Genomic DNA, 16,326 nt, shown 5'->3' on the forward strand with positions numbered 1-16,326 from the left:
GGGGGGCTGTAAACTCTGGGGGTCACGTCTCTTATTACACGTGTGAGACTCCACAGTGGACATGCAGGCGTTGATCAGCTAATGAAACGTACATGGACGTTGGTGGGCGAGGAGCTGAAGCACATGTGTGTGTGTGTGTGTAGGATTATCCGTCCAAAGGAAAGTGATCAGCCAGTTCACTGTTTGTTTGCACTGAAGCTCTGCTGCCTCGCGTTCTTTAAACCGTGTTTCTATAGTTTCACAGAGGTTTGACATCAGGTCAGTGTATCTTCACGAGCTCTTTAGCACTAACATGGAATGTGTCGCCTACATGTGGCACCCTGACGCCAGCTGTCAGTGACGGGCCTGTGGACGCTATCAGAGTGGAAATAATCTCAGCACTTGTCAGCAGCTATTGACCCTGCTTTTATCTCTTGACCTTTAAAGAGGCTGATTATGAGCACAAGTGAGCGGCGAGGCATTCAGAAGAAAGGTGCTTATTCTGGCAGTCAGCATCCCATATAATACTCTCTTTTATCCGGAGAGCTGCAGTCATACATCTGGAACATTCACAGTAAAGATTGTTCACTGTGTCTTGATTTAGCAACAAAAGCTATGGGATTACAGGAAGTTTCTCTGTAGCGCCCCCTTCTGATGGAATCTATGAATCATGCATCTTTACTGTGAATGTTCCAGATTTATGGCTGCAGCTCCCCTGAATCTCAATGTGGCGCTGAAAGCCAGAATGAGCTCAGTAGAAAGAGAAACATGTGGACAGTAAAGATATTTATGAGCTCAGGGTCGAGCGGTAAAGCAACGGATTTCTGAGACGCCATGGAGCAACTCGGCTCAGACACTCATGCTGGCATTTTAAGTGGACAATAACATTTCATGGCTGCTGGTTAGACCTGTCACTCACTCAGAAACCTCCGGCCGCTATGGGAGGCGAGCCCCCAGAGCGCCCCCTGCTGGCCGTCTCCTCCTCAATCAGTACAGGCTTCTTGGCAGGAATTTCACACGGATATCTTTGTCCTCAAAGACACAACGCTGTATCAACAGACAGAAAGCGAGGGGCCAGTCTTCGTGATAATGGGCAAAGCGTTGAGCGGTGACCTTGGCCCGGCGCTCTGCTGTGTGTCATCCTTCCTGGCTCTCCACCCGGGCCAGACCTCCTGCACGCGTCGCCTTCTTAATCTCACAGACTGAGGTTCCTTATTTAGAGCGGCTGTTTACGTTTCTGCAAAGTCTGAACACAATCTGTTACCCATGTCTCACATGGACTTTAGTAAAGCCCTCTGGGTCATTGAGACCCCTGCATGCCCGTCTGTCATCGTCTCCCCTCATATGTTCCAAATGTTCCTTTGTGTTTATAGATCAGCGCCTCTTGGTCACATGTAAGGAATCTGTGCATTATTTAAAGCCGCACAAAGAACGTGAATCATTCTTTAGAGGCAGTTAATGCAGAATAATCTGTACTTCTTTCCCCCTCAGGCTGAAACTAAATCCATTTTAAAACCATTATGACATCATTTGTTAGATTGGGCAGACTTTATTGATCCCCCAGTGAGCAATACGACAACTTATGATTATGTAATATAAGGAGAAGATGAATGCAATTATGGTCAGATAAAAACAGGAGTGGCTATAAAACCAATCCATTGATGTTAGCGCTAAGAGACGATGCTGTCAAGTCTGCTGATTAGAATCAGCTTTGGGCTTCCAAGTAACAAAATAACAATGTCACAATAACACAGAGCCAACTTGTGATTATGTTTGTGTTGTTCCTCTCACAGTTAAATAGCAGTCAAACTTAAATAGGTCACAAACATAAACAAGAGATTTAGCTTCAAATTAATATTAATTAAATGAATATAACTCTGTTCTCTCTTTGAAGCTTACTCAGATGTATGTTGTCATTTCGAGGCCTCATTTGTGGTTTTGAACGTTCAGAAGTGATCACAACAATCAAACACAGAAGATCCAATTTATAGAATCTCCTTTTAATTCATAAATCATTTGTTTATTTCATTTTGTATCTTTTCAAGAAGATATCCCAGATTTTGGTCAAAAAGTTTTTACGGTGTTTTATTTTACAGTAAATAAAATAACTTAACTAAGAAAAACACAAAGCCACCCCGGAGTGCAGATGGTTAACATGAGGGTTAACAAACTTTAGGGACGATGACAAAGGAATTCCTCAGCGTGTCTATTTAAAGGTGGAGCTGCCCCCCCCCCCCCCGCCTGCTTGAGGATACCTATGATTAATCACGGCGTGGCACGGCGCTCCAAATATGGCCGAGTGGACGCAGCTCATCACTGATAAGACTACGACCTGCTGATTTCTATACTGCTTTCCAGCTGTCATTAACCCCCCCCCCCCCCCCCCCCCCCCCCCCCCCCCCCCCCTCCTGCCCGGCTCAGACACAATAGCATTCCTGCCCCCTGAAACTGCTCCTCCATATTTGGCGGTGGGTCTTTGTTTATAAAGGGACCTTGCGGTGGGACCGCCCTACAGGTCAGCGCTCTGTCTCAAGGTAAGACGAGAGGATGCAGGACATCTTTACATTGAATGAGTGTCTGTCTTTGTCCCACTGATGCTTGGTTTTGTCTCACAGGATCGTCACACCTCAGTCTGCTCAGCGGTGACGCAAAGGTACGTAAACTTCACTGGAACACTTCTTAACTTAAACAGAGACAATCATGGCAGCTGATTCATAAGAGTTTGATTTTCCCACTACAGTTCAATTTGACCATTTTGATGTGGTCAGCATAGGAAGACGATGGAAACTAGATTACAAACTGTCAGTGGAACACAAAAAAGTTTGGATTTGAACATTCCAGAATGGTACACTTCAAGAATGAATGAAGTATATTGTGGGGCATAACTTCCCCAAGTATGACAAATAAGTGGAGAAACCCTGGGGACAGTCCTGGTCTTGGGTCTGGACTCGGGTGACATCTTGGGTGTGGACTCTGGGGACATCCTGGTCTTGGGTCTGGACTCTGGGGACATCCTGGTCTTGGGTCTGGCTCACTGTGTAACTTCTGAGTTTGAGCTAAAAAGTAAGCGTGTGTTATTTTTGTGCAGACAAGGCGATCATGGGGGACGCTGCCATGAGAGAGTTCGGGCGAGCAGCTTCGTACCTGAGGAAGTCGGACAGGGAGCGTCTGGAGGCTCAGACTCGGCCCTTTGACATGAAGAAGGAATGCTTTGTTCCCGACACAGACGAGGAGTACGTGAAGGCCTCCATCACCAGCAGAGACGGAGATAAAGTCACCGCTCAGACTGAAAAGGGGAAGGTGGGGAAATACTCCGGAACGATTTGTTGCAATAGTAGAAAGATTGTTATAAATGTTCTGTTGTTGTTAATGTTTGCATCTTCCTTTCGTTTTCTAGATTTTTTTTATCATTCAAAGTGATACTCCAGTTATTTTACATCTGAACTTGCTCACTGTTTGTCATTGCAGACGGTGACGGTGAAGGAGTGTGATGTCCACCCTCAGAACCCGCCAAAGTTTGATAAAATTGAAGACATGGCGATGTTCACCTTCCTCCATGAGCCCGCTGTGCTGTTTAACCTCAAAGAGCGTTACGCAGCGTGGATGATCTATGTGAGAGCTCCACAGTAAAGACTCAACCTTCTGATGTGGACATTATCTGACCATTGTGTTCTAATCCTTAAATATGTCTCTGTCTCAGACCTACTCTGGACTCTTCTGTGTGACCGTCAACCCCTACAAGTGGCTGCCAGTCTACGACCAGGAAGTGGTGGTGGCTTACAGAGGAAAGAAGAGGAGTGAAGCTCCTCCCCACATCTTCTCCATCTCTGATAACGCCTACCAGTACATGCTGACAGGTAACGCAGCTTCACTTGAACTTCATCTGATCAGTACACGTTAGTTAGAACTCTCTCAGCTCTCCATAGTCGGCAATTTACATATCAAGGAGCAGCGGCTGAGAGAGAGAGAGACAGACAGAGAGAGAGAAAGAAGGAGAGGTGGATTTGGAATATAGTGCTCAGAGTATGGCGAGTAAACGTTTAAGCCAAACAGTGCAGACAAGTGTTCAGATGAATGATAAATGTTTGTTATGTAAATCAGACTCGTGCAACATGAAGGTGAAGATGAGCCTTTGTTCTCTATTTCAGACAGAGAAAATCAGTCCATCCTCATCACGTGAGTTCTTCAGTCAATCACTAACTGCTTGGTTTGATTCTAATATGTGTGTTCGGTTTTTGCATTGGACCTTAAAATCAACAGTTTCCAACAAGAAAACATTTTAAATGTAATCTAATAAAGCATTCTTTCAGATCAGTCACAAAAAGTGCAGTTCACATGGAGATCCTTCTCCGGTCTTTAGAGAATGAATGCTTATGATTGTGCACATTTGTATTGTAATACATGACGATGAGTTCATGACTGATTGATACAAATGTTGCCCTCAGTGGAGAATCTGGTGCTGGGAAAACAGTTAACACTAAGAGAGTCATCCAGTACTTTGCCAGCATCGCCGCCGCCGGAGGTGGGAAGAAGGAAGGCTCAGAGAAAAAGGTGGGAAAGACAGAATGAGATGATTGGACCGTTTTCTTTAGTGTCCATCTGTTTGAGGAAATGTTCCACTCTGCCTGGTTTTTCAGGGGACCCTGGAGGATCAAATCATCCAGGCTAACCCGGCTCTGGAGGCCTTTGGGAATGCCAAGACCATCAGGAACGACAACTCCTCCAGATTTGTGAGCCTGAAACATCTTAAAATACATTTCTAACAAAGCAACATTATCATCTTCAACAAAAAATTATAATAACAACAAGACTAAACTGAAAGTGAAACACATTTTGAAATTGAGATTGAAATGCAAACTAAACATCAAAGATAAATGAATTGATTTTGTTTTTCAGGGTAAATTCATCCGCATTCACTTTGCTGCCAGTGGGAAGTTGGCATCAGCTGATATTGAGACATGTAAGCAGTGAGTTCTCTCTCAGTTTGTGTGGTTAACTAAACAAACTTTATCCTACAAATGTTCTTCTTCTGTGACTTGTACAGATCTGTTGGAGAAGTCCCGTGTCACCTTCCAGCTTAAGAATGAGAGAGATTACCACATCTTTTACCAGATTCTGTCTCAAAAGAAACCTGAGCTGCTCGGTAAATCCATCAACAACTACTAGTTTCTAGGGATTCTAGGGACCGTTGCTGCCAAAAAATTTGACATTAATGCATGAGTTTCTGTCACACGCTCATGTTGTGTCCAATCAAAGCAAAACAGACCCACAACTCAGTGACATCATGTTAATCCATTATACACACTGTTATGTTTTTAGAGATGCTGCTTATCACCAACAACCCCTACGACTACGGCTTCATCTCCCAAGGAGAGACAACTGTCGCATCCATCAATGATGCTGAGGAGCTGATGGCCACTGATGTGAGTGGATCCACCATCATCTCATCTTTAGAGTCCTGCTTACTTTTGGTTATTTTACCATGTTTATAGAGTAATCTCTCAGGAGTCAATTAAAAAAGTCTTGCAAGTTGAATTGGACTATTATAAATTAAACACATTTATGCGGAAATAAAAATACATTTTTGCATCAACATATCTTTCCTACCACTCTTTGCTGTATAGAGCCTTAATATTCTTTCACGTGTCATAGTGGATGACTTCCTGTTTTGTAATTGTACCTCTTGTCCTTCCTTCAGGACGCCTTCGATGTGCTGGGCTTCACTCCGGAAGAGAAGAACGGCATTTACAAGCTGACAGGTGCCATCATGCACTACGGTAACATGAGGTTTAAGCAGAAACAGCGTGAAGAGCAGGCCGAGGCCGACGGAACTGAAGGTCAGCAAGAACAGAAACATGAAACACAATATTCCGCGTGTACGAAATGTGTCCAGATTCAGGGAATAAGTGAAAACTGTTTTACACTTACTTTCTCAGATGCTGACAAAGTTGCGTATCTGATGGGCCTGAACTCGGCTGACCTCATCAAAGGTCTCTGCCACCCGAGAGTCAAAGTGGGAAATGAGTGGGTCACCAAGGGACAGAATGTCCAGCAGGTTAGACCAAACCTGGACTTCAAATTACAGAAAAAATTGACCAAGACGACTCTGCATGTGGCCAATGAATCTATAACATTCATGTTTCTGTTTCCTGCTAGGTGAACTATGCCATCGGTGCACTGTCTAAGTCAGTGTATGAGAAGATGTTCCTGTGGATGGTCGTGAGAATCAACCAATCACTGGACACCAAGCAGCCTCGTCAGTACTTCATCGGTGTGCTGGACATCGCTGGATTCGAGATCTTTGACGTGAGCTCTGACTTGTTGACTTGTTGAAGATATACCGTACATTTTTTAATAGGATAAATAAACAATCTATGATGTGATGATCAAACTGCTGTCTCATGTTACGTTCATGTTACTTTCCAGTACAACACCTTTGAGCAGCTCTGCATCAACTTCACCAATGAAAAACTGCAACAGTTCTTCAACCACCACATGTTTGTGCTGGAGCAGGAAGAGTACAAGAAAGAGGGCATTGAATGGACCTTCATAGACTTTGGTATGGATCTGCAGGCCTGTATTGACCTGATTGAAAAGGTGAGACATTGAACAGTGAGTTGTAGGGAGATAAGTAAAGATGCTTTTCCTCCCAAACCTTGGTGTGTTTGTGCCTCCTCAGCCCATGGGCATCATGTCCATCCTTGAAGAGGAGTGCATGTTCCCCAAAGCTGATGATACCACCTTCAAAGCCAAACTCTATGACAACCACCTGGGCAAATCCAACAACTTCCAGAAGCCCAGAATCGTCAAAGGAAGACCAGAGGCTCATTTTGCTCTGGGTCACTACGCTGGAATTGTTGATTACAATATCAACAACTGGCTGGTAAAGAACAAGGATCCTCTGAATGAGACTGTGGTTGGACTTTACCAGAAGTCAAATCTCAAGCTGCTGTCTTTCCTGTTCGTTAATTATTCAGGAGCTGACTCAGGTAAGACATGAATGAAGGGAGCTCCTAACCCTCCAGTCTCATTGTATTGTCAAATTGTACACACGATAGATGAAGAAGGCTTTGTGGCACACTGCTTATTTCCATTCAATTTATGTATTTGTCTGTTGTGGATATAGTATTGATGCATTGATTCATTTGCAGACTCTGGAAAGGGTAAAGGAGCAAAAAAGAAGGGTTCATCCTTCCAGACTGTATCTGCGCTCCACAGGGTGAGTAAACACACAAGAATCTGTCTGATTGGAGAGTTGGTCCTATCACAGCCGGGAGTCTAAAAGATGTAAAAACCTCAAAAGACTTTGAAGGACTAAGCTATGTGCATCCTTGCTCTAGGATGTGTTCAATGACCAGTTATTTTGTCTTTTGTATAAGAAAACTGGGGTCTTAACTCTCAGGTCCTCGTTTCTTCCACAGGAGAACCTGAACAAGCTGATGACCAACCTGAGGTCCACTCACCCTCACTTTGTACGCTGCCTCATCCCCAATGAGACCAAGACTCCTGGGGCCATGGAGAATCCTCTGGTGATGCACCAGCTACGCTGTAACGGTGTGCTGGAGGGCATCAGGATCTGCAGGAAGGGCTTTCCTAACAGGATCCTCTACGGGGACTTCAAACAGAGGTATTCTTACAAAAAGTTCAAAACATATAGTACACGCATACAAGATTACCTAAAACATCAAAAGAAAAGTTGAATGTAATTTGATGTATCGTTCTCTGTCTTCAGGTATCGTATCCTGAACCCTGCTGCCATCCCTGATGGTCAGTTCATTGACAGCAAGAAAGGAGGTGAAAAGCTCCTTGGCTCTCTGGACATCGATCACAATCAGTACAAGTTCGGTCATACCAAGGTAAATGATACACAAGTGAACCTGAGTGTGTTCAGTATTTACTTAGCAGCTGGTTGAGATAAACAGAATGCTCATATCTCCTAAAGGTCTTCTTCAAAGCTGGTCTCCTGGGTCAACTGGAGGAGATGAGGGATGACCGGCTGTCACTCATCATCACTGGAATCCAAGCTAGATCAAGAGGTCTACTGGCAAGGGTGGAATTCCAGAAGATTGTTGAACGAAGGTCAGAGGAAATGATCCAAATAAAACGTATTAACGACAATGTATGTTTTACCATCGGTGGCAGCAGTAAGTACCTTCGATTTATCTTCAACAGGGATGCACTCCTGGTGATCCAGTGGAACATCAGAGCCTTCATGGGGGTCAAGAATTGGCCCTGGATGAAGTTGTTCTTCAAGATTAAACCTCTGCTGAGATCTGCTGAGGCAGAGAAGGAGATGGCCAACATGAAGGAAGAATTCCTGAAGCTGAAGGAGGCCTATGCAAAGTCTGAAGCCCGTAGGAAGGAACTAGAAGAGAAAATGGTGTCACTTCTCCAAGAGAAGAACGACCTGCAGCTCCAAGTCCAGGCTGTAAGTTAAATTACAGCATTCTTGATGGCAGAACAGCGATTCAACCGCTTTCATGCTCATTAACTTAATGAACATATCCAATTAGGAGCAAGATAATCTCTGTGATGCTGAGGAACGATGTGAGGGGCTGATCAAAAACAAGATACAGATGGAGGCAAAAGCCAAAGAGCTGACAGAAAGACTGGAGGATGAGGAGGAGATGAACGCAGAGCTGACCGCCAAGAAGAGGAAGCTGGAGGATGAGTGCTCAGAGTTAAAGAAGGACATTGATGACTTGGAGCTCACTCTGGCCAAAGTGGAGAAGGAGAAGCATGCTACAGAGAACAAGGTATGACAACTTCAACTGCTACTTCCTGTTCTCATTCTTTTGAGCAGCATGTTTATAAACTTAATTTAAATTTTGTAGGTGAAGAACCTGGTGGAGGAGATGGCTGCTTTGGATGAAATCATCACCAAGCTGACAAAGGAAAAGAAAGCCTTACAGGAAGCTCATCAGCAAACGCTGGATGACCTGCAGAGTGAAGAAGACAAAGTCAACACTCTGACCAAAGCCAAGTCTAAGCTGGAGCAGCAAGTCGATGATGTAAGTTAGGAAATTCATGTAGTCGCAGTCAAATGAGAATGCATTTATGGAGGTCATATGTTTGTGATGCCATTTTGTTCAGCTTGAAGGATCTCTGGAACAAGAGAAAAAGGTTCGAATGGATCTGGAGAGAGCGAAGAGGAAGCTGGAGGGAGACTTAAAGTTGACCCAGGAGAGTCTAATGGACCTAGAGAATGACAAGCAGCAACTTGAAGAGCATATGAAGAAGTAAGCTCAACATTCTATGCCTGTACTGTTTGTGTTTCCATGTGAGCATTAGTTCTAACAGTGATGGTTCCACTACAGGAAAGACTTTGAGCTCAGTCAGCTCAATAATAAAATAGAAGACGAACAGGCAATGAGCATTCAGCTTCAAAAGAAGATTAAAGAACTTCAGGTAAGGTGTGATTCATGTGTAATGGCTCCAGCTTGGTAGAAACCTCAAACATAAACTTTAATTGGACTAATCTACAAATCAAAGGCCCGCATAGAGGAGCTGGAGGAGGAGCTGGAGGCCGAGCGAGCTGCTCGAGCTAAGGTGGAGAAGCAGAGAGCAGACCTGGCTAGAGAGCTGGAGGAGATCAGCGAGAGGCTGGAGGAGGCAGGAGGAGCAACATCTGCTCAGATCGAGATGAACAAGAAGAGGGAGGCCGAGTTCCAGAAGCTCCGCAGAGACCTTGAAGAGGCCACTTTGCAGCACGAGTCCACAGCCGCCACGCTCAGGAAGAAACAAGCTGACAGTGTGGCTGACCTGGGGGAGCAAATCGACAACCTCCAGAGAGTCAAGCAGAAACTGGAGAAGGAGAAGAGCGAGCTCAGGCTGGAACTGGATGATGTGGTCTCCAACATGGAGCATATCGTGAAGACAAAGGTTGGATTCAGTGGTCAACACTTTAACTTGTGTTTGTATTTTTGATACAATAGCTATGACTACAGCAATGCTCATCATTAGTTTGACTAGAAGATTACAGGACAAAGTACATTCTTCTGTTTCTTTAATGCTGTGCATTTCATTTCAGACAAATATGGAGAAGACATGCAGGTCTTTAGAAGATCAGATGAATGAATACAAGAGTAAATTTGAGGAGGCCCAACGCTGCATCAATGACTTCAATATGCAAAAAGCAAAGCTTCAAACTGAAAATGGTAAAATTTTGCTGCATGTCTCAATTTATTTTGTGATAAAGTCAGCAGTTCTCATTTGCAAAATAAAGGAAATGTTCTTCTAGAAGTTAAGTTCTTGTTTGTGTGGGACACTGAACTTGACTCTCTGTATTTGCTCAACATCAGGTGAGTTCTCAAGGCAGCTGGAGGAGAAAGATTCTCTGGTGTCACAACTGACAAGAGGCAAAATGTCATATACACAACAGTTAGAAGACCTGAAAAGGCAGCTGGAAGAAGAGACAAAGGTGAGGAACATTCTCACTCCAGCCCCCGAACTCAATGTGTTCTACTGGTACTTGAGTATGAAATTACCACTTGGATAAGTTGTGATTGGTGACTATCCCCATATGATTGATCTGTTGGCTCGCCTGTCCAGGCTTTTTACTGAAACAAAGCAACATTGACCGTTTGTGTAAGACTGATCCAATCTTTTCTAACAGGCAAAGAGTGCCCTGGCTCATGCAGTCCAGTCTTCTCGTCATGACTGCGACCTGCTCAGGGAGCAGTACGAGGAGGAGCAGGAGGCCAAGGCTGAACTGCAGCGCAGCATGTCCAAGGCAAACTCTGAGGTGGCTCAGTGGAGAACCAAGTACGAAACTGATGCCATCCAGAGGACCGAGGAACTGGAGGAGGCCAAGTAAGAAGTTCAAGATCCTGTTTATCTCACAACCCACTTAGTTTCATTTCTTCGTCTGTCAGATCAGCTTTTTGTTTGTGTTATGTTCCTTCTAAAATGTAAGACGAACAAAAAGTTTGTCTGTTAGATGACTCAGCGACTTTTCAGACTGGTCACATTCATGACTTCATCTTTACATCAAGCATGTGAGCAGTCATGTGACATGATTTGAATGACTGATTTGTTCAGGAAGAAGCTGGCTCTGCGTCTGCAGGATGCTGAGGAGGCTGTGGAAGCCGTGAATGCTAAATGTTCCTCTCTGGAGAAAACCAAGCACAGACTGCAGAATGAGATTGAAGATCTCATGGTGGATGTGGAGAGGTCCAATGCTGCTGCTGCTGCCCTGGACAAGAGGCAAAGAAACTTTGATAAGGTGGACTAAGTATATTTGTAAAGAGGATGAGAGTCTAGTGTTCACATAAATGTACTGACAGGCTGATCTGCTCTCTGTCTGCTCTAGATTTTGTCTGAGTGGAAGCAGAAGTATGAGGAGTCTCAGTGTGAGCTGGAGAGCTCCCAGAAGGAGGCCCGAGCTCTGAGCACTGAGCTCTTCAAACTGAAGAACTCTTATGAAGAGTCTCTGGACCATCTGGAGACCATGAAGAGAGAGAACAAGAACCTACAGGGTAAGATCCTTATGTCAGGGGACGGCCAGTAGGTCATTCACATATCTGCCACTGGATGGCACAGCTAGATATATTCCTCCTGACACCACACCCTTATATGGGCCGTACTGATCTACACTCACTAAAGGAAATACAGATGTTGCCAGCTTGACACCTTTCTGACACATACTGTATCCTTCCATGTAAATGTGTCTGGACCTTTGACAGAGGAGATTTCTGACCTCACTGAGCAACTTGGAGAGGGAGGAAAGAGTATTCACGAACTGGAGAAGATGAGGAAACAACTGGAACAGGAGAAGAGTGAGATCCAATCAGCTCTTGAGGAAGCTGAGGTACACACCTTTGATGACACAAACTTTGTTGACATGACATATGGGCTATACTATATTAGATGATCTATGTGGGCTGGTCTGGACCAGTCTGTTTTTGTACTTATAAAGCACCTTGAGCATTATATACACTTGACTTACCAGGCCTCCTTGGAGCATGAAGAGGGGAAGATTCTGAGAGCCCAGCTAGAGTTCAATCAAGTTAAAGCTGAAATTGAGCGTAAACTAGCTGAGAAGGATGAGGAGATGGAGCAGTCCAAGAGGAACCTGCAGAGGACCGTCGACACCCTGCAGAGCGCTCTGGAAGCAGAGTGCCGCAGCAGGAATGAAGCCCTCCGTCTGAAGAAGAAGATGGAGGGAGACCTGAACGAGATGGAGATCCAGCTGAGCCAGGCCAACAGGCAGGCAGCTGAGGCCCAGAAGCAGCTCAAGTCTGTCCACGCTCACCTGAAGGTAGAGATGAGGGATTATTTTTCATAGCATAACTTTAATCTGTTGTCATGACAGCAGCTTAACAATGAGACGCTCTGCTTTTCTCCAGGACTGTCAACTCCAGCTTGACGACTCTGTCCGCTCCAACGATGATCTCAAAGAGAACATCGCTATAGTGGAGAGACGCAACAACCTGCTTCAGGCTGAACTGGAGGAACTGAGATCTGCTCTGGAACAAACTGAGAGAGGTCGCAAACTTGCTGAGCAAGAGCTGCTGGATGTGACTGAGAGGGTGCAGCTCCTGCACTCACAGGTGAGATGCATCGTCCATATCTCCATTCATGGGACGACCAGGGTCACAATAGTCGTCTATACTGAAACCTGTGAAATTGATGACGTGATTCTCCTCTCTGCTAAATTTGCAAATATATAGAACACCAGCCTGATAAACCAGAAGAAGAAACTTGAGGTTGATGCATCCCAGCTCCAAACTGAGGTAGAGGAGGCAGTGCAGGAGTGTAGAAATGCTGAAGAGAAGGCCAAGAAGGCCATCACTGATGCTGCCATGATGGCAGAGGAGCTGAAGAAAGAGCAGGACACCAGCGCTCACCTGGAGCGTATGAAGAAGAACATGGAGCAAACCATCAAAGACCTGCAACACCGTCTGGATGAAGCTGAGCAGATCGCCATGAAGGGGGGGAAGAAGCAGGTGCAGAAGCTGGAGGCCAGGGTAAGAGAACATTGTCTTGACGATGAATCTGACCTTTAAACTTGTACAACATCTCAGTCAGAGCTCAGGCCCTTGATGTTCTGACCTTCTTCTGATTTGTGGTTCTGTCGATTGACAAAAAACCTTGTCATGTTTAAGGTGAGGGAGCTGGAAACTGAAGTGGAGTCGGAGCAGAGGAAGAGCGGCGATGCAGTGAAGGGAATGCGTAAATATGAGAGACGCATCAAGGAGCTCACGTACCAGGTGATTGATCCAACTCAGATCAGAAGAGGGGACCAGGTTTCTGAAATGACAAGAAGGACCGTTTCCAATCCTTCAACCTGAACTCTGAAATCTCTTTATTTCCAGACTGAAGAGGATCGGAAGAATGTGGCCCGTCTGCAGGATCTGGTGGACAAGCTGCAGCTGAAGGTCAAAGCCTACAAGCGATCTGCTGAGGAGGCTGTAAGTTCTGATCTCAGTCCTTTCACCTCATTTGACTGAAGGTCAGACCTTCAGGAATATCACAACCACACTTCATGTGTATGTACACCAGGTTTCCAGCAGAAAGCATCCAGCCATTTAGGCCACGCCCATTTCCAATTACCTAGATTTACTGCCATTTTGTTTTTCCTCTCACAATGTTGAGTCATTGGTCACAAAGTGGCTGGGTGGAAACCAGCAGAGGTTTAATGTTGAGCTCTGTGCGTTGGTAGGAGGAACAGGCCAACACTCACCTGGGCAAGTTCAGAAAGCTGCAGCACGAGCTGGACGAAGCTGAGGAGAGAGCCGACATCGCCGAGTCTCAGGTCAACAAGCTCCGGGCCAAGAGCCGCGACGTGGGGTCAAAGGTCAGGACCTCCTCTGCTGTCATTGTCATTTAACAGCTGTTTCACTCATAATGCAAAAGACCGGAGACCAGAGACCAGAGAGAGTTTTATTTTGAAGGGGGATTAGTTGTGGTTTTAATCGTCTGAATTAGTGCAACACCACATAAATGTTAGAGTGAAGATTCAGTCACAGGGACAAACGACCTCACAGCCACGGTCTGCTCCTGATTGATCATTAATGTAGGATGGCACTTTTACTTTTACATACAAATCAAATTCTAAGACATTCCAGAATACAAACATTTGTAATGTAGTTGGTTCAGACCTGTGCAATGAAGAAAATAGACATATTAAAATAAATATTAATATCAATCAATATTACAATCAATATTACTAAATGTGCCACTGTAACAGCAGCATGTAGCTTAGCATAGCTAGGTTAGTGATAAATGTACATACAGGGTCCACATGTCAGTAATTGTCAGTTTTGTAAAACTGATCTTGAAATATGAACTCAATCAAAGCAACATTGGTTTCATTGTAACAATGCACAGAATCCATCAGGTCCTTTCAAATGCCTACAGACCTGTGAATGTTACATTTCCTGCTGTGTCAGTTTAAACATGGCTCCCGTCCTTCTTCCTACACTAAATCGTCTCTTTCTCTGCTCTCATTGCTCATTGCAGAAAGGGCTTGATGAGGAGTGAAACTCACAGATGACCTCATGTGACCTTTGAGACCCCCCGGGCTTCGGTCCCTGTGCCTCCAGAGTAACTCTGTGGAATAAAGCAAAGTGCATTCAAACTGACGTGCAGCGTGGTCCTTTGTTCCAAACCTCAGGCATGTTTAACCCTTTACCTCCACACTGTGGATCTGCTGCATTCTAACCAGTCCAACCATGAAACCCTCAGGATTCAGCATCGATACACATCTCATCACACATGGAGATCACTGAGGGTTCAGGTGGATCGTTTACATTTTACAGGGTCGCTTTAAGAAAACTATTAAAGGGCTAAGTAACACACACACACACACACACACACACACACACACACACACACACACACACACACACTCATTCACAACTACGAGGTAAAGTACACAACTTTGACAGTACACCTTTGTAGGTGGTAAACATAAGAACATAAAAATATACTCTGTTGGGCTTAATACCTCAAATAAATAAATACATAAATAAATAAATAAATAAAACAAGTCAGTCTTGTGGACCATTGGGGTCCGATTTGATCCATTTTAATGTTTGAGGGGAATTATAAAACCCATTCAAACGTTCATTCCTTCCATTCTGACCCAAGATGTACAAACATGGAAATAGCTCCAGATTGGACCCAGATGTTGTTAAGCTCTCCTGGTTTATCAAAGCTGATAATGGAAAAACTATGAAATCATCCATGAAGAACAAGAACAACCTGCGGTAAGTGAGGGAAACACAAAGTTCGCTGCACCACAACTCAGTGGAACCTAAAGAACACACTCCACCTGCACCAGCTGCATGTTTACGGATGATCAAACCTTTGGTATAGTAACTAATGATGAGAGACTAAGAATAAGTGAGAACATGGAGGTGGAAGTGTGAAGCAGAACTCACCATGTTAGAGCATCAGCAGAAGGAGCAGTGGCACCAGCAGGAGCGCTGTATATAAAGTGGACTCTCCTGGCACAGACCCTGGACCCGGCGTGGCTTCGTCCTTCTAAGGTTTTGGATCTGTGCAGAGAGATTATACCATCAGGGATAAATTACATGGTGTCTCATGAAGCCTCACTTGGTTTGTGTTCCTGTGACCCTTCATGACCTTTGAGCAAATCTTAACATCAGTCAGGTCAGTGCTGTTTGGAATGCTTTAATAATAACTGGCAGACGCCACAGACGGCAATACATCAAGGGGACACCACTTGTTGTTTCCATCAAGTAAGAACTGAGTCTCCAATAATAGGCCGTCGCTAAGAGGAGTGTGGTTACGCCTCCTACAGTGAGACAGGACCAAACCATGTCAAGGGAGCAGCTGATTCTCACCGGGATGCTGACAGATGGGAATTAAGAAACACTGCATGGGAAATCAAAATCAGCTCAGGAAAATTCCTTAACCCTTCAGCTAAAGGAGTTGAGTCACTAAGAGTTTGAGCGTCACAGAGATCGGGAAGGCTAGAGAACATGTGGGCAGGAGGCATCTTGCTCCTGCCTAAATGTTGCTGGCAAACTAAACTGTATTTTGAGGAAGCAACGGGAGTCTTTTCTTTGCAAATGTTCCTGGTTCTTTGGAGCAAAACAAAGGAACGTTCTTAAACGTTCTTGCAGAGCAGAAGTCACTAGTTCTCTCCTGCATCAGCGTCTCACATGTATGTTGCTAATTAATGTCAACTTATCACGTTATTACCGGAGGAAGGCAATCGGATTCCTTCACATCCCTTGGCACTTGAGGAGAGGGGGTCTGTGTCTCCATCTGTCTGAGTCACAAACCACCTGCACGACTGAGAGATCGGATCAGAACTCAGTTTAGATAAACTGATTCATCAACTGACTCCCATTACTCACTTCCCCAATATGCAAA

The 16,326-nt window shown here is 44.7% G+C and overlaps 1 protein-coding gene across 1 annotated transcript; it reads left to right on the plus strand.

The window, feature by feature from the left end:
- Window positions 1–3,078: 3,078 nt before the first annotated feature.
- Window positions 3,079–14,463, plus strand: LOC142990424 (myosin-7-like). Its single transcript, XM_076140209.1, has 37 exons — window positions 3,079–3,279; window positions 3,448–3,591; window positions 3,680–3,836; window positions 4,128–4,155; window positions 4,425–4,530; window positions 4,617–4,709; window positions 4,876–4,939; window positions 5,024–5,122; window positions 5,299–5,402; window positions 5,678–5,816; window positions 5,916–6,034; window positions 6,136–6,285; window positions 6,406–6,576; window positions 6,659–6,968; window positions 7,131–7,198; window positions 7,401–7,606; window positions 7,712–7,835; window positions 7,922–8,058; window positions 8,152–8,407; window positions 8,493–8,735; window positions 8,814–8,990; window positions 9,073–9,218; window positions 9,297–9,387; window positions 9,472–9,861; window positions 10,010–10,136; window positions 10,281–10,399; window positions 10,595–10,791; window positions 11,020–11,203; window positions 11,291–11,456; window positions 11,664–11,788; window positions 11,930–12,238; window positions 12,327–12,530; window positions 12,651–12,947; window positions 13,086–13,190; window positions 13,296–13,391; window positions 13,643–13,777; window positions 14,443–14,463. The coding sequence occupies exons 1-37, from the start codon at window positions 3,079–3,081 to the stop codon at window positions 14,461–14,463; spliced, it is 5,808 nt and encodes a 1,935-aa protein (XP_075996324.1).
- The last annotated feature ends 1,863 nt before the right edge of the window (window positions 14,464–16,326 follow it).

This window comes from Genypterus blacodes, unplaced genomic scaffold, assembly GCF_046128005.1.
Source record: "Genypterus blacodes isolate CSIRO-AG114 ecotype Tasmania unplaced genomic scaffold, CSIRO-AGI_Gbla_v1 ptg000527l_1, whole genome shotgun sequence".
Classification (NCBI taxonomy): Eukaryota; Metazoa; Chordata; class Actinopteri; order Ophidiiformes; family Ophidiidae; genus Genypterus; species Genypterus blacodes.